The sequence below is a fragment of the Petaurus breviceps genome, unplaced genomic scaffold (assembly GCF_028583685.1).
Source record: "Petaurus breviceps papuanus isolate PSGF00001 unplaced genomic scaffold, PetGlider_PUasm1.0 38, whole genome shotgun sequence".
Taxonomy (NCBI): Eukaryota; Metazoa; Chordata; class Mammalia; order Diprotodontia; family Petauridae; genus Petaurus; species Petaurus breviceps.
In genome coordinates, this window is record NW_027186304.1 from 28,455,298 (window position 1) to 28,478,340 (window position 23,043).

Consider the following 23,043-nt stretch of genomic DNA (forward strand, 5'->3'; position numbering starts at 1 on the left):
TGTAAACAATGCATGAAAATTAATGTTAAACTTGGGCATGTCTGCATTACATTGGCAAAACAAATCACAGCAGTTAATTGTTGCAAATGAGAAGGCATGGGACTGAAGCTTTCTAGCACATAGCTATCTTTGTATTTGAAATACTCAAAACCTCCAAATTAAAACTGGCAACTGAAGAGTTTACTTAACCCACTCCTCCTGGTAAAACCCTGCCTGCACGAGGAAGCCTCCACACATTCCATTGCTCTTCAGTGGCACTAAATTTGTATTTGGTCATTTATTTGAAGTTACCACTTAGTTCCTCAATGTAGTTCTTCTTATTAGTAGGGTCCTGTATTCAGATAAGAAGCTAAGGGACTGAATATTTAAAATTTATTCCACTCCTCTGGCAATATAACCAACATTATGCAATTCAGCTACATTATCCATAATGTTTTCTAGATTTTACAAAACTGCCATCAGTCATTCCTCACCAGAGGCAGTTAGACTAGGTGACTTCATAGAGTCCATTCCATCTCCTTAATTTTCTTATTCTATGTAATCCGCTAATATCCATTATAAAGCCTTTAACTGTAACATCAGTGATCACATTTTAAAGTCTTAACATTATTTAACAACACATTGTAAAAGTAGAAATTTTCTCTGTACTAAAACTCAGGTTTCTTTTCATCCTGATTCATATCTTCCCTTATGCCCAGAATGCATTTAAAAATAATTATTAACTGATGAGTTTCTCTTTGGTAGTTTCAGAAAGTTCAAAAAAAGGGGGGAAAGGGACAGATTTCAATGTATGGAGAATTGAGTTAATCAGAAAGATATTATTAGGCTTAGATCAGCAGGGGCATTTCCAGTCGTCCTGATCTGTGTCTTTCACTGGACCCAGATGGTTCTGGAGGAGAAAGTGAAGCTAGTGACTTTGCACAGCCATTCCTCACTTAAATCCAATTCACTTGCAAGTCATGGCATCACCTCCCTGATGTCACGGTCCTCTTTGAGAACAAAGAACAAACAACAGTAACAACAACATGCTTAGATCAGATCTCAGTACACAAGGAGAAGGAATTTGCCTTGCTACTGTATGAAACTTGGGCCCTTGAGAGTCTTCAGTACAGTTTATATTGCTACAAGACACTAAGTACAAGAAATGCTAAGAAATCAATTGTTTGGTTTAATAAATTATACTCTAAGATGTGCAGACATCATGTTCTATCATGAAAGATCATGTAGTACTCTATCTTACCCCAGTTAACATGTAAATAAAACCTACAAATGAAACAAAATTTTCTTCATTTGGGTTCCATTGATTCGGAATTCGTGAAAGTTTGGACAGCTTAGAGTTTTAATCTGTTCACTATTTATGAAAAATTAATTTGCTAAACAAATTCATGAAGTAAACTTGTTTTTAAGGTAAATACTCACTACCTTCTTAAGAGAAAAAAACTCTTTTTCCTGAAATTGAGTAGTAAACACTTGAAGTAATTTTTATACTAATTTTGAATCATTTTTTGTGAAAGCTTAACTTTCTTTCAAAATGTGCCATTTTTGGTAGACTTTTTACTAATTCAGGCTATCCTTTCCCCCTAATCACTGCAGTTCAATATTTTACGATGGTCCTTGCAGTTAAGTATAAAAAGGGCACCATACCAATTTATCCATATTTAACCCTAATTGTCCTCAGGTTGAGAACATACACATTGACATTATATCCCACTGACCTAATATCATTTTCCTTAAGAAAGTAGCTATTTTAAAGATTCCCTTTCATAATTCTAAAGCCATAGAAATTTAAAACTAATAGCTATTTTTTATAACTTGGTAGACCTATCCAAAAGTGAATTCAAATATCATCAATTAGGAAACAACTTATGTAAGAAAAGAAAGGCAGAATACAAGATTTGTGTCTTTTTTGTACTCCCTCTGGAAGATTAAAAATGGAGGAAGCCTCCTCAACCTCATAGTCCAAACTTTTAGATTTCCCTAGCTTCAGTTATTTCACATCCTAGCTGGGACTCTCTATTGATTAACAGTTCTCTTCTTAATATTTGGATAGATAGTTCTAAAATTAAAAGTCAGTTAAAAAGACTAGAATTCAGTGTAATAGAGTAATGCCTGTGGCTTGTCATCTTCACAAGGAAGTAGTCTATCTAAATTGTGCTGTTTTAAAATACTGGTACTTCAACTGATTTTTAAGCCAGTCTAGAATTTGCCTATAAGCCTAACAGTGCATCTAGGTCAAGTTAGGACCAGTCTAGACTATAGAATGCTGTGCTTTGTTTTTATTGTATCTACTAGATGTTATTTTTCTGCTTTATTTGTACAGTACTTATCAGACATGTTTAAGAATATAGTTCAAGATACTTTATATTTTGGAAAAAGCAGAAGCAAATATACATATTTAATCTAGAAAACATTCAATAGCAACTTTCGTGGGCAAGTGAATGACATTTTTGCACGAATGCTATGTATGCTTTTGAGTTACTTTGATCTGCCTGTAGGAACTACTTGGTAATGCAGACAGCCTAATGGTTCATGAACAATGTAAATAATCAAATCTGTCTAAATGAGGGGCTGAAAGTCAGGTGACTGTTATAGTAGCTTTTTTTAATATTTTATAATAAATTTCACCTCTCAACTCCAAGTAAGCTTAACATGAAAAGCAACTTTTAATACATTAAACAGAAATATTTAATAGATTTATCAAGGGTTTAGTAATAAAAAATGGGAGGGAAAAGGCAACAGACCTACTTTCCCTAAGATAAAAACCCATTAGACTCTTTTCCCAGACAGTTCAGATTGGCTAAAATAGTCACTACAATAAAGCAACATGCTATGTCTATCCTGAGTCTTCCTCTGAGTCTGTTCTGTTGATCAAACCTAGTTATGGTTTTTTCTTTTACTCTTGCTTAAAGCTGCATACTATTGGGAAGGTGTAGTGTGTTGCAGGTCCCAGTCATAGAAATGGACCTATCTGAGCTGTGACCTACCCTGTTTGACAGAATGTGTTTATTTTCTATTCCTGCCTACCTTCTGGACCTTGATTACTTGTGTAATCAATAGACTGACAGTGAACAGACGGATACTGCAGCTGATGGTGAAACCACTGCCACTGAGGTTGGTATAGTAGCTACAAGCACATATGGTGTACACTTGTCAGCCAAGGAAGTGTAACATATAATAGAATTCTGCCTATAATGAATACTTTGAACATTGTGCTGATTTGACACTGCCTTGCCTGTAAATGAATATTCACCAGAATCAGAAGACTTAAGTAAGACTTGAAAGTAATTATCAACCAAGTATAGAAATCATAAAAAGTTTATATATGATATCTAATAAAAAGAGCAGTCATGGTAGTTTTCTTATACCATCTTTCTCCTTCACCCAATTTTTGTCCCTACAGAGCTAGATTATATAAATAATGCTTCCTTTCTTTCTTTTTTCAAATCATAAAATCTGTTTTTTATAAGTGAGCCCATACCAAAGTCATTTGCTTACAAGGGGGAAAAAGGTATATTCCAGCAGTATGTGGAAATTGACGATTTATGCTAGGAATTTTACTGCCTAGAAATCTGCATCAGTAGTTCTTCTTTTTTTCACTCAGCATACATTTTGGAATAAAGCTCTTAAAAAAACACACCTAAACACCTCATGTACATCATTCATATTTCTTTACCTGTTAGAATATGGAAGTCAAAGAGAACAAACTTTCATTTCCAAAATTATTATTTTCCATTAAAAAGGCATTATACTCTCATAATGGAACATTTCTTTTTCTTGTAATTTATTAAAACTTTCCTTTAATGTGACAGATTTGTTTTTTACTCATGCATGCTTTGTCAAGAAATAATTAGATGTCTATATATAAGTAAATTGGATTATCTTTTTTTAAAAAAATGTCATTGGTACATTTGTACAATTTATCGCTCTTTAGAGGAATCTGGAACTATTCTAAATAATACCTGAAAGTCACTGTTGATAATGTGGTGAGCCAGCTCAAGTTGTGATTTTAGCTCTCTTCCTTGGAAATAATACCGATTGCAGAAAGGTAGTTCTGGAGAGTAGAGAAAGAGATTTGCTAGTCATGACCAAGATAAAAAAAACACTTAACCACTTAGTACCTCTTTTCCTTATTTATAAAAAGAGTATTAGTATATTACCTACCACAGAGGATAGTTGTGAGTAAAGAAATCTGTAAACCTTAAAGTGCCATATAAAGGTGGGTAGTTATTGAGAAACAAAAAAAAAAAAATCCACATATGAAACTTGGATGTTTGAAAATTATTGAATTAAGATGAAAATTAGAAATGATACAGTAAAATTAGGCATACAGATTGGGGAAAATTTTTCTATATGAGTTTTAGAATTTTTTAAAAAATTACCAAATGTAATAGAAATACTATAATATTATTTCTTGGTTAATACACCTACATTTACATGCACATGCATGTATATGCATGTGTGTATACAGCCTATATGCATAGTACTTTTACCTTTAATTTAATCTGCATCATAGTCACCTTGAAGTTAGGACTACTTCATTTGTCTTTATATCTCCAGGGTCTGGCATATAGTAGGTGCTTAATAAATGCTTGATTGATTTATCATCATAAATACTGACATATAAAGGACTCTTTAAGGTTTACAAGGTGCTTTACATATATAATTTTATCTTCCCTAAATCCCTAAGTGGTAGGTACTATGCATATTATTATCTCCATCTTTTTTTTTTTTTAAGCAATCAGGGTTAAGTAACTTGCTCAAGGTTACACAGCCAGTTATTTCTGGGTGTGGTGCTGAGTGTCTGAGCCCGGGATTTGATCTCCAGGTCGTCCCAACACTGGAGCCGTGCTCTTACTCGCTGAGCCACCTGGCCGCCCCTAAGCAATTGGGGTTAAGTAACTTGCTCAAGGTTACACGGCCAGGTGTTATTATCTCCATCTTACAGACAACATTTGCATAAACTCAAATCATGTGGGTTGCATGGTGTGAGGATTACAGTCTGTCATTGATAAGGAAACTCAGATGCAGAGAAGTTAAATGATGTATCTAAGGACATAGAAATGAACACTGTCCTTTTTCTGACCCACTTTCACCTTGTGATCTGCCACCAATTCAACATTCTCTCATTGTATATTAATGTATGTAACCATACTTGTGATTTTCATTGCCTGTCTTACTTCTGTATAATTTATATTGGAGTTTCATCTCATAAATTGATGTCCTTAAAACCTGTTCTCCACGGTACTGACTTCCTAGGGTGATGTGATCCTTCCTAAACTTCTGAGGGTGATGTGATCCTTGAACACAAGCCTGGCTTAGCTCTGCTGTCATTTTATTAGTGATACTTCAAATGATAGTAAACCAGTATCTACAGAAGCCATTTGGTGTGCTTCAAAGGTTCATCCTTAACTCTTGTTGGATACAACATTTCAGGTCTTTGCTCTTAGCCTTAACTGTACAAGTAGCTGTTTATCACACTTGGAAATCAAGATATTGATGTTTCAAAAGCATGCTTAGAAGAGTTGGAAGCCATCATTCTCTTTTTCCTAGTTACTCTCTTAATGCATGTGTGTGTGTGAATCTTTTATGGTGTGAAGTCTCCAGTAGAGCTACGGAGCAGGAATGTGCAGCTCATCTGTCTCAGTCTTGGAATGATTTGTCTTGGTAAGACTTTATTTTCCACTTTTTCTTGATGCTGACAGTCGGATCAGGAGGAAGATGCAGACCTCAAGGCACAGGTAGAAATGAAAAAAGTGAATGTGTACTCTAAGATGTGGTGGTCGGATCTCTCAGCATGCCATATAGTTAGTTAGTCTGGTATTGATGCAGTATGTAGGATGATGGCATTTGTTCCCTTTGACTACCATGTCCCTTACCTTTCCCTTTCTTCTCCACTTTTTTCAGAATAGTCTGATTAAGCGAATAAAGGGTGAAAATGTGTATATCAAACATAGTAATCTAATGTTAGAGGTTGGTATTGGTATATACCAGTGCATGTATGTGTGTGGTGATTCTCAGTGGTCGACCTGTGGACTCTCACTATGGTGCATGAAATGTGTTCCTCCACCTGCTAATAAATTGGGTATACCTCTCCAGCTTCCTGTGACCTTCTTTATCCTGTATTAGAAATAGATGCCTTCTTTTTTTTTTTTCAATATGTGTGTGCATATGTTTGAATTCTCTTTGATTATTTGCAATCTTAGCTCTTCACAATTTGCCTTTTAGATATTTTGATTTTTATTTCATCTGAAGTAGATTTCTTCTGTCATTGCCTTTAAAAATACCACATTTTCACCAGTGTGTGTGGCAGTGTCATGAAACCTGATGCTAAGAACGCTACTTGAAAATTATTCTATACTAACCAGATTGTCATTTGAATGCTTATTTTTATGAACAGGCAGGGGAAAAGAGAGAATCGGATGTAATGCGTTGGGTTTTGGTTTCTCTTTCTTTGCTTTTTGCATATAGGAGCTAGATAAAAATCAGGAAGAACTGATGAAACATCAGACCAACATTAGTGAGCTGAAAAGAACCTTTTTAGAGACCTCCACAGAAACTGCGGTAACTAATGAATGGGAAAAGAGACTTTCCACATCTCCAGTACGGCTTGCTATGAGACAGGAGGATGCCCCGATGATTGAACCACTTGTGCCTGAAGAGGTCAGTGATTCATCTTTGTGTTGGAAGTGTCATACTTTCATTCCTTCTTTGCTTCCACTTATTTGTTCTTCTGCAATGTGCAAAGAGATTTAAGTAGGGTCTGAGCGTAGGCTGATTGAGCTGATTTTACCTTCTGACTGTTGCATGAATTGAAAACAGCTTCACAAAAGGCTTTTCAACATGTGATGCTTCCAGAGCATTAGCTATCTCATTCATATATATTTTGCTTTGGGACCAGATAGTATGTAGAGGGCAGAATAACAAAATAAAAGATAGTATATTAAAAATTAGGAGTAATAAATAAAAGCTGGATGGACTATAAACTACCAGAGAAAAGTTAGGACTTGAAGAAACCCTTTAATTAAATTAAAAGATAAAATTAATTAGAAGGAGAAATCCAGAAAATTACAGTGTGATGTGAGATCCTAGCTTTCTTTCAGCATAATTTCTTGCTTCTTTGTAGATAAGGAATTCTCTCGAACTCTTGAGTTTCTTTCTTTAGTTCCTTCAGGGACAAGTGACATGAGAACAAGGATCTGATAACTTTCTATGAGAAGATCATTAGATCATAATCCTAGAGCCGAAAGAGACCTTAGGGACATTTAGTCCAGCCACCTCATTTTCTACATGAGGAAACTGAGGTCCATAGAAGTTACTATTTGCCCAAAGTCACGTAATTAATATAATATAATATAATATAATATAATATAATATAATATAATATAATATAATATAATATAATATAATATAATATAATATAATATAATATAACATAATATAATATAATATAACATAATAAATATAATTATCAGAGGCAGGATTTGAACCAGGGTCCTTTGATTCCAGAGACATTCTTTCTACTGGAGCACTCTGCCTTCCTTAGAGCCTTGGTCTGGGATGCTGAAAAAGCTGTGTGGTTTCAGTGATCTCCAGCCAGTGTTCTATCACAGACACATATTTCAAGCTTGTGCTGGGAAATCAGTCCAAAGTCAATTTTTGAAGGGAAGAGTATATTTTGTTTGGGAAAGGAATTAACCTTTCATCTCACAGGTGCCTCAGAGTGCATAGGATTTTGGAATCCTGGAATGAATGATAACTTCTGTTTCTACGTAAAAGTTTTAGCATGTAGCAAATTGATCCTATAGAGTTTAGTAAAGAATATTTGTAGTTCAGTAGATTCTCAATTGGGGTAGCTAGGTGACAAAGTGGATAGAATGCTGTGCCTGGTAAACTCATCTTCCTGAGTTAAAATCTGGCCTCAACTACTTATTTAGCTGTGTGACCCAGGGCAAGTCACTTAACCTTGTTTGCTTCAGTTTACCCATCTGGAAAATTAACCAGAGAAGGAAATAGCAAACCACTCCTACATCTTTCCCAAGAAAACCCCAAATGGGGAACACAGTTGAACAACTACAATCCCAGATTCTCAATTTCTGTATGTGTAGTCTTGGTTTAATAATAATGGCTCCAGTACCCAATATCTGTGCACTTAGAAGTCTTTATCCTTTCTGAAAGTAAGGAACTATGTCACTTAACTAAAAGGTCTATTATATATTCATTTGACAGAAGGTAAGCACACTGTAAACTTTGAGATGCTATAGAAATATGAATTGCCATCGTAGAATTGTCAAAGCACCTGCCCTGCCATATATTCATTCTATTTTTTTTAAAACCACTTGAACCTCAAATGAGATTTTTAAATATTAACCTTCTTTTAAATTAGTGTTCTTTTGAATACTGCATTTGTATTATCAAGGTCATCATACACGTCAAACATAATCAAAGCTTTCACGCTCGCAAGTTCTCACCACTGCCCCACAGCTATTGTTATTTTAACATTTTTTGTTCAACATCACCTGAGAGCCAGAGCTTTCTTGGGAGGCCCAGTATTAAATCACCATAGAGCAGTAGTAGGTTCTATGCTTGCTGATATTGAAGCTCACCGTATATAATCCTTCTGTCTGAGAGAGCTCAGGCTAGAATTAGGAGAGTGAGTGGAAAGTTTTAAATCTCTCCTATTCCTTTTCTAATTTACTATCTTTTTTTAAAGCATGTGAAGAGCTATAATAGTCAGAAATCCTCCATCCCTACAAGAAAGAGGATGAGAAAACAATGGTTCTGAACTTTGGTAGGTGCTTGGATAGTCTAAACAAGAGTGTCGAGGTTGTAATAATCCCACAGTGCATGAACAGGTCTCTGTTTGAGAATTTCAAGGCTTGATCTCCTCTAGGGATAAGAAATCAGAATGAACTCTTTGGCATGCTCCAATGACACAATTCTGTCAAGAAAATGGGATGACAGTCGAGTCTATACTTAATGGGAGGATTTGACCCAACTGATAGAATCCAAAACAAATTAAAAGTTCATGTGCTCAAAATTTTTACCCATATTCAACATAAAACTGCTTTTTATATAAACTTCTCTTTGCTTTTTAAAAAGAATGAGATAATTTTGTCCTCTGAAGTGTCAGCCCAATAAAACACATTGGTCTACAAGTTAATATCTAAACAGTTCATTTTTATGACAAAGCACATTCAGATTGGGAATCAGGAATATTAAATCTCAAATATCATCCTGATTAATTTTGCTTATTTTTAAATTAAAAAATAAAACCCCCTATTTAACTTCTAGATGATGGGATTTCTCTCCCCTTCCACTCTATCCTTTTTTTTGTGCCTTTTTTTGGAGGGCAATTGGGGGTTAAGTGACTTGCCCAAGGTCATAGGGCTAGTTTTTATGTTAAGTGTCTGAGGCCCCATTTGAACACAGGTCCTTCTGACTCCAGGGCTGGTGCTCTATTCACTGCACCACCTAGCCGCCCCCTTCCACTCCATTCTAAAAAATACCAGCATCAATCTTGTCAAAGTACCAACAGAACTTGGGCTCAAGAACTGATTATGTCCCTTTGGCTGTTCCCTTTGTTAAATCTCTGATAAGATGGCATTTCATAAAAACTAAAGAAAGGCTGCTGATTTTTAGTGTGGCATTTTTTTTTGTTTTATCTATTTGAACTGAATGTTAATGAACCCCAATTGTTTTACTAAACACTACTGATTTATGAACAGTTGAAAAAGGGAAAGGAAAATGAAATAAATATCTGTTTAAATAAATGAGCTAATAGGATTCAATCCAGTTTGCTAACATGTAACATTTGCATTTATTTGCTAATTTCATTCATTCAAATTTTATAAAGTCTAGTTTCATTTTGCTAGCAGTATATCATTTAGTCAAGTTGTAAATATCTTTACTGATAGCAGAAAGACAGCATGGAAAATACAAAACAAACAGTAATACAGAAAATATATTTGTTTTAGAATAAAATTTAATATATATATACACAAAGGGGGCCTACCTTATGAATAGGTAGATGGATACCTATCACCTAAATATGGCAGGATTTGAAGGGATTCTCAGCACAGGGAGCTCTACCCAAAATAGCTCTCCTACTATTTTTTCACAATGTCTAAAATTCCAATAAAGATTTATTCCTTTTAGACTTCTTAAAATGGCAAGTCCCTTAGAGAGTAATATACCTTAACCTAGTATTAGATTAAACTTTTATGGGGACTACTTTTAAACGTGAAGTCTAGCCAAGAAAGCAAGCCCCTGTGTAACAAAATTCAGAACAGTTACCAGGTTTAGGGAGAAGAGTGTTGAAAGAGAAGGTTGTGAAATATAAACAAAAGAATTAGAGATAAGAGTTACTCCATTGTGCTCGGCATTGGGGATACAAAAAAAAATCCTTACTATCAAGGAATTTACATTGTCATTTATGTCATTGTATTTAGTTCTGGAGGTCTCACAACTCAGCCCGTAACAGCAAATCTTTGCTTGCCCATAACAGCAGATCTAGTTAGAATCTTCTCACCACTGGGTAGAGTTACTGTAGTTAATTCGTTCTATTCTGGGATAATACAAAGTTGATTGTATTATTCCATCATATTTCTCTGAATTTCTGTCTGGTTATAAATGAGGTCCTAGTCTTCTATAGACAACCCTTAATTAGAAGGAGCAGGTATGTCAATTCACAAGAGCAACTTGGTCCTTAGAATTATTAAATTCTTTTTATTGTCTTAAATCAGTCTTAATTCCAGTTCTTCTATTAATCATCTATGAACAGATTACTAATTAATTTTAATTGACTAATTAACTTTCTGTTACAACTACAAGTCACGACTCTCAAATTACAGAGCCAGCTCCTTAAACCACTGAAAATAAGGTGCATGTATGAAAGGGTTGGATATAATTGAATAGGAATACACATATGAATGACTGACAGGTTTGAAATATGTGCCTCGCAAACTCAAATGTCTTCCTCAGTGAAGCCTTTCCTGATCTCCCTTCCATTCCCACTCACACGTGCCACCCATTTGTTATGTCTTTTTAAAAAACCTCTTATAGCTCATATAGGATTTCTTTGCACATCTCTGGCATAATTTTTGCATTATAATTGTGTGTGTATCAGAAATTTCAGCTAGACTTTTAACTTTCATAAGGGTAAGCATTACACCTTATCTAAATTTTATAACTCCTCTACTACCTAGCAAAATGCTCTGCATACAGGTGTTTGATAAATGCTTAATTAAATCAACCATACTCAGAAACCAAAATAAATGTTTGAATTCATCTGTTTTATTAAAAAAATATATCTGCATAGTTTAAAATCTAGATCCTTTCCCTCCAACTTACTACATTTACATATACAAATATGTGTATACATTTACATATATATAAATATATGTGTGGATGTATACATGTCTGTGTATATACACACACACATCTATACACAAACACACACATAAAAACATATACATTCAGATTAATGAGTAGTCTGTGCTGACATTACCTGATGGTAAATACCAGGATTTCCTGAGGATCATGTTTACCTTCATTTTTAGCCATCATAGTCACTACAGTGAGTGGGAAATGATGCTTTTAAAACCCCCTCTCAGTGCCTACCATCATAATTCTGAAAAAAAACTTATTGGATTTTGACCTCTCCTCACTGTTTTATAATTTGTGTTAGACAAAGTGACATTGAATAGATTTCAAAATCCATCTTACATATGGTTGCTTTTCATCATTTTTAACATAATCCCCAAATAGAAAGACTATAAATCTTTTTAGAAAATGTAATTATAAACTAGTTCATAAGATACCTTGTCCCTTTTCTAACATGACCATATTTGAGCAATTACTGTCTGCTAGTCTTTGTCCAAGAAGTCTTTGAATTAGCAGAAAACACAGTTTTCACTATGTCATTAAAAGACCAAATAAGACTTGTTCGCTTCAAGTATTTCGTTTAAATCTTTGTGGGAAAGTAGAGACAGGAAGAGAGATAATTTTTTGTTGTTATTGTTAAAAATTAATGACATAAAACTGCCACTCGAGACACAAATATTCTCTCTGGCAACAACTAGACTTAACAAGTAGAGCTAAGGAAATTAATGCTTGTTAATATTTTTTAAAAATATTCCTCTGCTTTGGACATTTTTCTTTCAGTACTTAGTAGCTTTTCTGGTAACTACCTTTTGTAAAATTAATATCCAAATGCTATTTAAAGTGTCAGAGAACTATTTGCAGGTTCACAAAGGTAGAAATGGTGGGGGGGGAGGCTTGAAGGTAAAAGTAGATGTATTTACTGTTCCATCAAAGGAACAAGAACAGAACTATTTACTTGGACATTATCATCAAATTTCTTTTCATTTTCTCTTCGGTTCTTCTTCAGATCAACTAGCACAATAAATAATCTGCTTCTGCGGGAAAAATGCATGAATACTAGATAAGCATTTATATCGCAAAATATAAGAATTCCCTTCCTAACTTTCCTTTTTTGGAAACTGTCTACTTCCCCCTCTCCAACCCAACCCCCTTTATTCAAACAGACCAAAGAAGAAAGAGAAATATCTGAAAAAATTATATTTTTGCAGCAGGGAAGTTCTTCATTCCTTGAGTCTCAGGTAAAAAACAAACATACAGGAATTTACAAGATGGAATTGCTTTGGCATACATGAGTTTCATTAGAATCAGTCTTTAGTTGTCATTTTCCTTGTAGCAGTTACCATATTTTAAAATGAAGGTAGGTGTTCTCTTTTCTGTTTGGCTCTGGGGGAGGGGAGTTAAGGTAGCCTCTAACTGTTGTGGCTAGTAGATGCCAGTCTTTTCTTTCTTGATGCCTTCTGCCCTCAGGTGAGTGTATATCTGTGTTTTTGATGTACCAAGCATGTATTTTTCCCAGTCATTATCTCTTTGAAAATCTTTATCTTCTATGACTGATGTATATTTCCTTTATGGGATTCCATTAACTCCAATGATCTTGATTGATAATGATAGTTCTGAATTCTTATTGGTTTTTCTATTAGCCAAAGGAATTAAAGAAGCTGCAGCAAAGAGATTCAGCTGGCACTATGGTTTCTTCTCATCAGATCATTTTGCAGAAAACCGTCCCATCAACCCTAGAGGTCATTTTTCAATTCCTTAAATCATTACCAACACATAGATAAAGATCAATCGTATGCATATACATACATGCACACGCACATTTGTATTTTAACAAATACCTAGGTTCCGACTTTGACCTGTGGTAGATGTGAAATTAGATGCCTTATTAATAGGATACTGCCTATAAAGTTCTTCAGCTGTCTCATCAGACCTTGTTAGTCCTCTGCTTTCATAGAGAGGTTTATTGTAGAGAGATTTGGCTTGTTCGGAAAGTTGAGTAGAATGAATGAAAAATGGGCAGTGGACCATGTATTACCCCCAAATGGGAAAAAGTTGAAAGTCACATTGTGAGTATTTATAAGACATTTCAGCTATGTGCAAAACAGAAAATTTTAATTATAGAACATCTTTGAGATTCCAATTTGATCCCACAAAGGCAGAGAAATGTAGCCAAGGATATGACATCTATTTTTTTTCTCTAAACTTTGTGGGATTTGGGCAATTATTTAAAAGGGGCAAAAAGAAAGCATTGAAACATTTCCTAGTGTATTTCTAACTGAAAAGACATCCTTTGATTTTCTCATGCTACTCTAAAAAGCATATATAAAAAACTGCAAATAATGCAGCTTGTTCATGTGGCTTAGAATGCCCTACTGTTTAGCACAAAAAGCATTTCTGCCTTTAGTCATACTTAGCATTAGACATTTAAAGGCTGGTGCATTGGAGTGGCCTGTCATTTACAGTTAATAATTTTCACCTGAAAGGAATTCTCAACCAAAACTATCAGATAGCAATGTTACGACCTGCCATTTTGTGGCACTCCAGAAATGAACATAGTTATGTGTCTTCAAACAGCCCCCCTAGTTTTCTTAAAGATTCTTATTTGAAAAACCAGAGAAAGAGACATTCTAATTTAGCTTTTATATTTCAAATATAGGGCACAGAGGATTGGGTTATTGTAGACAAAATACCCACTGAGGTAGTTGATGGTGATTCAAAAAGAATTGTCACTTACAAAGTGGTGACCGTGAGCAGCAAAACTGGTGACATCCCTGCTGATGTGTTAAAATCCAGCACCATTGAAATGCAGAGTTTTGATGACTTAACACGAGAAATGCAATGGAAAGAAGAGAGCAAACAGAAAACATACACTTTAGGAAAATCTTATGATACTGTCTCTGGAAAAATTGTGACCATGACAGGAAAAGCTAAAGAGGGTGAAAAGGCAGGGGACTCCTCCACACTTGAAGCCCTTCAGAAATTTGAGAGAGGGATGACAGAATCTGTGAAAATCATTCCCGTAATGACAGAATATGAGGTCCTAGAAGCCATCTCAGATGAGAAGGCCAGGAGAGGATCTGAGGTGCAGATCGTGAAAAGGAAATTGTCAGAATCTCTGGCCCCCATAAAGGAAGCTGAATCCCGGCTGCCAAGTCCAGATGAAGAAAGTCTGAAGAAGACCCAGAAGCTGGAAAAGGATTTGGAATTCCGTACTGGCTTAGGAAGTATACAGCTGACTGGAGGAGAACAAGCACCAGACAGAGAAGCTTTAAAAGCAGGGTTCTTTGCTCGCAAAGAGAAAAGCCCATCCGAATGGAGATATTCCCGGGAGCCAGGATTCACCATTGCCACTGCTCATTATGTCAATGACTCATCCGCATCCCGAGTGGTGGTAACCAGTGACTCTTATATGTCCTGTAATTTAAAGATTAAAGCATGGCTTTTTTTGGAGCCATACCCTTCTGCCCTGAACCTTTCAGTTTCTCTTGCTACTTGGCTTTATGTTGGCAACAGCCAACCCAGCTTATTTATTTTCTCATCATTAAATAAGGACGGCAGTCCGATGTAGACATTCAGCCTTGCACTTTTATTTCAAATTCCCTGTAACCGGAGTGTAATATCGCTGCTGTGGCTTGCAAAGAAAATGGGGAGAGAAAGATTTGCTTAAACTGGCACCATCCCAATCCTAATAACTCTGCTTTTTAAAAGAAAAAAAAATAGCTTAGAGTCACTTACAGATTTGTGCTGTTTTATTTCCCATTCTTTTCTATTCCTGACCTCAGTCTCTCAGATTCTTCCTTTCCTTCCTTCCTTTCCTTCTTGCCTATGGCTTTGTTAAAATAACATGTATGAATGTGTATGTGGGTGAATGTTCTTTTCTGTGTTTGACTCTACATTTCTTTGTTTACTCAGACTAAGCCCACTGGTGAAAAGATCTTGGATGGCTCAGATATCTTCACTTTAATAGACTCTGCAAGAAAACCTACAGAGTTCATAGGAGGGGTTACTACTTCTTCACAAAAATGGGTTCAGGTGGCCATTTGCTTTCCTTTTTGGCTTTTCTGACTGTCCACATTTATGTTTCTTGCTTTGTGTCCTTCCTGCAGTGTGTATATCTATATACATTCAGACATGAGGCTTTAGTGCACACCCATGTGAATATATACCTATATGAGTTTGCACATATGTGAATATACATGTATCTATAGGTGTATAGATATATGTGGTTTATACATACATATGTATGTATGTATATGTGTGCATGCATATGTGTGTATGAAAGCCACTTTGCTCTAAAAATACTTTCAGAATGTTATTTTCTCGCATATATTTATTATGCCTATCATTATATTATTATTATGCCTGTATTATGCCTTTCATTCATCTCTAATAAAGTAGAAAAAAGTTCATAAAGCTTTCACACTGAATCTCTGCAGTATTTATTTTTATTTTGTTTTATTTGACTTAGCACCTGGCCCTAGACTGTTTATTAATGTGGATATGCTGTAACAAATTTTTTTAATGTGTGTGGTTTTTTATATTACATTTTGTTCTTCTGTTGACCGTATTCTGAAGTAACAGCCTAGATTTCTGTTGGGGGCTAAAACAGATGTTGGAAGTGGGGAGGAAAGGCGATGGAGTTGGGGATGATTCATTTTCTATACCTGTTTCCAGTTTTTAGCCTTTAACATAAACATTAGGCAGCTGAGTAAGTTTTCTTTTCTGCTTTCTTTTTTTTGTTTCTGAAGAGGCATCCTGACATCATAATATTTTTCCCTGCAGAGAACAGAAACCAAGTCCGAGCCCGGTGAAACACAGAAAGACTCAAGCGAGCAGCAGCAGCAGCTTAGTGCAGAGAAGGTTGTTCAGCAAATGATGGTGGTGGAGGAGAGACACGTGATGAATGTGCATGCAAGTGGGGATGGTTCTAACCTGGCTGGAACTCATTTGGATGCTGCAGCTCAAGCAGCATCGGCTGTGGCTTCTAATATTGCTGGGAAGGCGGGTTCTGCTCTGACTGAGGGGGCTAAAGAGGAGAAGAGGGAGGAGGCGGAGGCTGGTAAAGCTGTACTCAAACAGGAAGAGATTGCCGCTGCTTCTCATGAGCGAGAGGAGGGGCAGACTGCAAGATCCCTCATTTCGGAATCATTGGAATCCAAACCTCATTTTGAGGTAACTAGTGGTTGACGGTCCTTTCGATGCTAAAGGCGAACTAATTGATTCTGTCCTGAAATTGTTACCTCCAGAGGGTTTAAATAAGCATGTGGAGTTCGCTTTGGATCTCTCTCGTCCAAGCGCAGTTTGTTTCTCCTCTTATTTCCTTGCTGCATGGCAGTTATGGGGCTTGTTGCTGTTTCCATCCTTGGCAACGTGTAATATGGTGATGTGGAAAGAACCCTAGACTCAGAGTCAGGAGACCTGGGTTCTGTTACTGCCCCAGTCACTCAGCTGTCTCTTTAACTATGGAACAATCACTTAACCACTCTGAGATGTTTCCACATCTGTAAAAGGGAACCAATGATAATTGCCCTGCCTATCTCATGACAAGATCACTGTGAGGAAGCCCTTTGTAAAGTGCTGTGGAAAAGTCAGGTGTTAAGAGTAGTCACCTAGCAGTGAATAGAGCACTGGCCCTGGAGTCAGGAGGACCTGAGTTCAAATCTGGCCTCAGACTGTTAACATAAAAAACTAGCCGTGTGACCTTGGCAAGTCACTTAACCCCAATTTTCCTCCAAAAAGAAAAAAAAAGAGAGATGTGACATCTCACTCTTTCATAATTCTTAAAATTGACGACAGGGGATAGAAGGTGTGATGCATCAAAAAAAATTAGATTATTTGATAGGTTTTTCTTTCCTTTTTTATCCATTTATTTGGAAGAATCAACAAATGTAAGTTCCCATATGCTGAATGCCAAAAATTGCTATTATTCCTTCAAGTTTGTTCCCCTGGAGAAAAACCTCTTTGGGGATTAATGAATTGGCTGTTTATTTCTACTTCCAAAGGAAAAATTAATAGATAACAGGATGGTGTTATTAGTCTATAGTGGGAGTTTAGGATGGGAAAGAGAGGAAAAATCACTAGAAAATTTTTCCCCAACATTCCTTCACCTCGAACATTTTAACAAACGTGAAGAATACTTTGGAATTCCAGGAGATTCTATTGTCCTATATGTGTGTGGGTCTCATATTTTCGTTGCTCCCCATTTAACACAGCATACTAATTCCACACTAATGTAATGCTTATATAAAAAAAAGACTGGAAAAAAAGAATCGTGTCTCTAAACTATAATAATTGCTCTTCCTGTTTCCCATTGACATGACACAGTCATCATCTGTGAAGACAGAAACCATCAGTTTTGGTAGTGTCTCCCCAGGGGGAATAAAACTGGAAATATCAACTAAGGAAGTGCCAGTAGTGCATACAGAGACAAAAACCATAACATATGAATCATCACAGGTAAGATGTATTGCAGAGGCCAAGCCATTCTTACTTTTCTCTAATTTAGTCTTACTATGTTTTAGCCTGAATTTAAGATGAACTGTTTTTATGAAGTTGATTTTCAGTTAATGGTAACTGGAAATCCCAAACCTCATTCTGTTATCTAATCAATAGATATTAATAAATTTTTTAAAATTCTTATTATATGTAATTGTTGCAGATCATAGAGCCCATGGCTATAACAGCTAGATTTGCCTGTCCATCTATAATTTAAGTAGGCCTTTGAGCATGACATGGGCAGCATGGTGTCTTTCTCACAAAGAGGATATGAAAATTGAGCACTGGACTTGGAGGCATGGAATTGTAACATTACATAGGAAAAGAGACTGTAGAAATTATCTAGTACAATCACATTGTTTTATAGATGATAAAACTGGAGAGGAAAGGAGACCGTCCTTCCCCACTCAAACACAAGGGAAAGTAATCATCCAGTCTCTGCTTGAAGACCTCCAAGGAAGGGAAACTCACTCCCTCTTGAGGCTAGCTTATTCTCTACTTTTGGACAGCTCTAATTGTCAGGAATTATTTCCTGAAATCAACCCTAAACTGACATTTTCACAACTTTCAACCATTGCTACTGGTTCTGATCTTTGAGGTCAAGTGGAATAACTCCTCTTCCACACAACAGCTGTTGAAATGCTTGAAGATAGCTATCATGTACTCTTCTGTAGACTAAAAATACTCGCTTCTTTCTGTTGACCCTCATGTAACATGAACTCAGGACCATTCACCATCATGCTTCAGCCCCTTTGGAAAATTTCCAGCATATGGATTTTAAATGACGTATCCAAGGTCACACAGCTCATGCGTAGCGAAGCCAGGATTTGAGCCCATGTTTTCTTACTCCGGAGCCAGTGTGTTTTCTCTTACACCAGAGAAATGGAGTTCAAATTCCAGATGTGCCATTTGCCATCAGCATGACCTGAGTCAATTTGGTTTCATTATCTCTAAAATTGGGGTGTTGGACTACATCAAAGGCTTTTTGTCTAGGGTCTGTGAATTTTCTTTAAAACACTTGATAGCTAATATAATTAGTTTCCTTGATAATCTTGTGTATTTTATCTATTTAAACACGTTATTCTGTGAAGTGATCTGTAGGGTTCGTTATTCTGTGAAGGGGTCCGTAGGCTTCGCCAGACTGCTGAAGAGGTTAAGAACCTCTGAAGCTCTTTCATCTGGGGATAGGGTGCCCTTTCCTCAATGTATTTAGAGACCAAAAAACAAACCTTTGTTGCGTTAAGAAGATGGAGGAAAAGATAAGAGTTTTCCTCTCCTCAGCTCTCCAAATCTCTAGTTGCTTCTGAACATAGACAGGAGTACAGATAAAATTGTTTAAAATATTTCTCATTAACTTTGGGTATGTTTTTTTTCTCTCCTCCCCTTTGGTGGGGTAGGTTGATTCCAGTGCTGATACTGAGCCAGGTGTACTAATGAGTGCACAAACAATCACATCAGAAACAACCAGTACCACAACCACCACACACATCACCAAAGTAAGCGAAAAACAAATAAATTTCATTTCTTGGAGTAGAAAAGAGAGAAAACTCGCCCCTCCCCCCCCAAAAAACCAACTTTTTTGAAGATGGAACTTAAGGCTTAAAGTTCAGTGAATTTTAAAAATTCCCTCCAATGTGTAGAGCCCTCCCCCATGACAGCACTGGGCGTTTTTAGAGTACTGTGCTGCTAACAAGATGTATCACCACTTCTTGAATATTCATTGCGTGTCTTTTCTATGCTGGGAGACAGAAAGCAGATGCTGTCCTCATGGAATTTAGCACTTTGTTCCATTCCTTATATGTTATAGGTGTTCATTAAACATTTGCTACTCTTAAGTCTTTCTCCATCCTATCCTCGATTCTAACCCGAATAGTTTAAAATCTTTTCATTAATGCCCTTCCATTTTTTAAAGAGCAAACTATGTTAAATTGTTCTCTCAGAATTTTCAGATTTTTTTTTCCTCCTGCAAAAAATGAGCATTCTTTTTATGACTACATTCATAAAGTATGCCTTTGTTCCTTTTAGACTGTGAAAGGAGGCATTTCAGAGACAAGAATTGAAAAGCGAATAGTCATCACGGGAGATGCAGACATTGACCATGACCAGGTAGCGTGTGTATACTAGACAATACCTGGGCAGAGGACCAGAAAGAAACTTGATAGCCAAAATAGTTACAATACTATTTCTTCTGGCATGTTCTCTGGGAAAAAAAAAAAACATATTGGATAAACTTTTCAAAGAATGATGGCATAATTCATATCTAAGTCATCTTTCCTCATTTGTAAATTGTGTAAAGATCTCATGAATTTCCACCTGGCTACTGATCATGCATGTTCCACCTCCTTTCTGTTTTTGCCCTTCTGTGGTTTCCTGGGGATAGGCGCTGGCTCAGGCAATTAAAGAGGCCAAAGAGCAGCACCCTGACATGTCAGTGACCAAAGTAGTGGTACATAAAGAGACAGAGATCACACCAGAAGATGGAGAGGACTGACCCCAGGTAAGAGGCATAGATGACTGTCTTAGGCTCCGTCTAGGCTGGCATGTGGCACAGGGCACTTCCCTTTCATTCTTCACCTTAATGCACCTCTCTTTTCTTGTTTCTCTCACTGGCATTTCTAATGGTGAATACCAATAATATAAAGAACTTATTATTCGGGGGTACTGGTTTACTTTAGATCTGTACATTTTTTTATTTGCTTCTTCATAGTCTGAGGTTTAGCCTTTACTGCCAGTTAAAGAATTAAGAAGAGAACAGCTTTGACTTGGGTGATCTCGCTGGCCATCCCATGTTAACCATGCTTTGATGCACTCTTTTCATTGCCAAAATTTGAACTGTCAGAGTTAGTTTTCTTGTATTGTGCCCCCTAATCAGAACAAAGGCCATTTTGTTCTGAAAGGTGCAGTTGTATGTTGTAAATACCGTGGAAACAAAATGGTTCCATTTCTCTGTTTGGTGGCAAAATTACCTGAATGTAGATTTCCCCTCCAAACTTGTTTTGGTTCTTGCCCAGGCTGTATCTTAGTTTATCTCTGAAAGCCTGAGAGGTTTTTTTCACAGTTTGGATGTCTTCTATCTCTTTTGTTTTTTCAGAATTGTGTGTGTGTGTGTGTGTGTGCGTGTGTGCGTGTGTGCGTATGTTCTCGTACAGCATTGTGTCTCAGAGTGAGGCAACAATGCAGTCTTTTTGCAATGACTCATCTTCAAAATGGCATGTGTATCTAGTTCTTCTTTGGCCAGCACCATAACTAGATTGTATCTTCTGTATGTGCACAAATTTGTCATGCATACTAACCTGCTATGCAAGAGCCCTCAATGCCTTGCTTTGAATGCTGAATGCAACAGCTGATCCGCTTGTAAAGTTTGTTTTGGATAATGGCCTCTGGACTTTGGGAACACAGCTTACAAACATAAGTGTATATTTATGTTCTCTAGCATTGGTATAAGAAACATAGTGTGATGAGTGACATCTCTTTTAAAAAATTATTTTCCTGCTTCGAAAAAAAAAAAGAAATCTAAAGATCACTATATTCAGACTCCTAATGTATTTTGGATGATGGAAACAGGCCTTCTGGAGTGAGTACAGCCACTTCAGTGGCATTGCATTAATTCTTACACAGAAAACATATCATCAGCAGTTACCTGTACTGGAATGATATGGTTATCTGTTGTCAGAGGAAGCGTTTAACCTGAGGGACATTTCTCTTGCAACCCTCACTGGAGTAAGTCACTCCACTGACTTCAAATAAATAATTAACTCATCAAATCTCTTTCCTGCAGGAATAATTTAGCTTGCATATGAATCCAGTCATGCACACCATTAGGAACACCAGAGCCTATATGGAGTCCCCGTTCTAACCCGACTGACTGACTTGTATCTGTCCATGGAAAATTTCAGTCCAGAAGAATTGATCTTGACTGTTAATAAAGACACTGGCAGAGAGATCTTCCCATAATAGAGCAATCCGATTCAGCATCAGTAAACCGATATTGCATGAAGCAACGATAAAATTGCAAAAGAGCAGCATTTTTAATTTTTACAAAATGTCTAAGTTTTCAGCTATACCTGCACGTTCATAACCAACAATATAAACAGTGATCTCATGTAACATATAAACAATTCATGCCTTTCACAGTTTATTATTAAAGTCTAAACAAAATGATAATTTATTAGATGGCAAAACCTTTTTTGTTTACAAATTAAATGAAAATTACCCTCAAATGCTAGAAGCTGTATAGGTACGGTGTATAATGTTTTATCACACGTTAGATGTGCCAATAACACAGTTTATTCAGTAAACAACTTGAATCTTGTTCTTGTTTATCTGGTTTTATTATTATTATTATTCCCCTATAAAATGATGAATCCCCAGTCCTATGGAAATATTTAATGCTTAAAAAATGTGCTTTGTATATCTGATTTAATACCTTCTGAGGTAGTCATGATTTTAGTATTTCGACTTGATTTTCTTTCTGTTGTCTGCCTTGTTCTGCATTAAACCCAGAAAGTTTCCGTTTGCCCTTCACAGGTCCTAAATCTATAAATTGTCATTATTTTGGGGAAACTTGTACTTTCCTTATATTACAAGATTATTACTCTGTACCCTATTGTTTTTTATTGATTTTTTTCCTTATGTTATTTGAGAAAAAAAGTGTTTCATTTCAAAACCTGGTCAACATTTATAATCTAGTTCAGAGCCAAGCCTTAAACTGTACAGAACTTCCACTGTAAACTATTGAGTGTTCAGTTATAAATATCCATTGAAGAGTTCTATTCTCCATCACACTGTCAACTGCATCACAACACATAGTGAATGTATGTTTCTGCATAGTGAAATAAAAGTGGTAAATGCATTCAAAACTGTTATCGTTCTATGTCTAAGAATCTTAATACTGTGTATGTTCAATACGAGGGCAGGAATTGCATGACATCAAAGGCCTCATTCATCTACATGATGTAGGTGTCTTGTCTTTCAGTAGATCACACTGCAGCACTCAGACCATTTGAGGTATTGTGGTGGGGGCAAGGGGAGGAGAGTGAAAATAGAATGGAAAGCATGAAAATCCTCCTCATTGCAAGGTTTGTTAAAGGTTCTCTGCAAAAGCATGCTCACTCATTTTGTTTTCCGTTTAGTCTCTAACTAAAGTTAAAAAAAAAATCCACCATG

The 23,043-nt window shown here is 36.3% G+C and overlaps 1 protein-coding gene across 14 annotated transcripts in view; it reads left to right on the plus strand.

The window, feature by feature from the left end:
• The window catches only part of EPB41L3 (erythrocyte membrane protein band 4.1 like 3), a 193,347-nt gene extending 170,611 nt beyond the window's left edge, over positions 1–22,736 (plus strand). For 2 of the 14 annotated variants that reach the window (XM_069099684.1, XM_069099683.1), the window contains exons 13-21: positions 3,058–3,111; positions 6,469–6,660; positions 15,295–15,414; positions 16,165–16,554; positions 17,707–17,838; positions 19,275–19,373; positions 19,903–19,983; positions 20,258–20,374; positions 21,656–22,736. In XM_069099684.1, the coding sequence (XP_068955785.1) occupies positions 3,058–3,111; positions 6,469–6,660; positions 15,295–15,414; positions 16,165–16,554; positions 17,707–17,838; positions 19,275–19,373; positions 19,903–19,983; positions 20,258–20,368 (1,179 nt within the window). In that variant the 3' untranslated portion in view covers positions 20,369–20,374; positions 21,656–22,736. The other 12 variants (XM_069099687.1, XM_069099685.1, XM_069099688.1 and 9 more) reach the window with 10 other exon arrangements.
• The last annotated feature ends 307 nt before the right edge of the window (positions 22,737–23,043 follow it).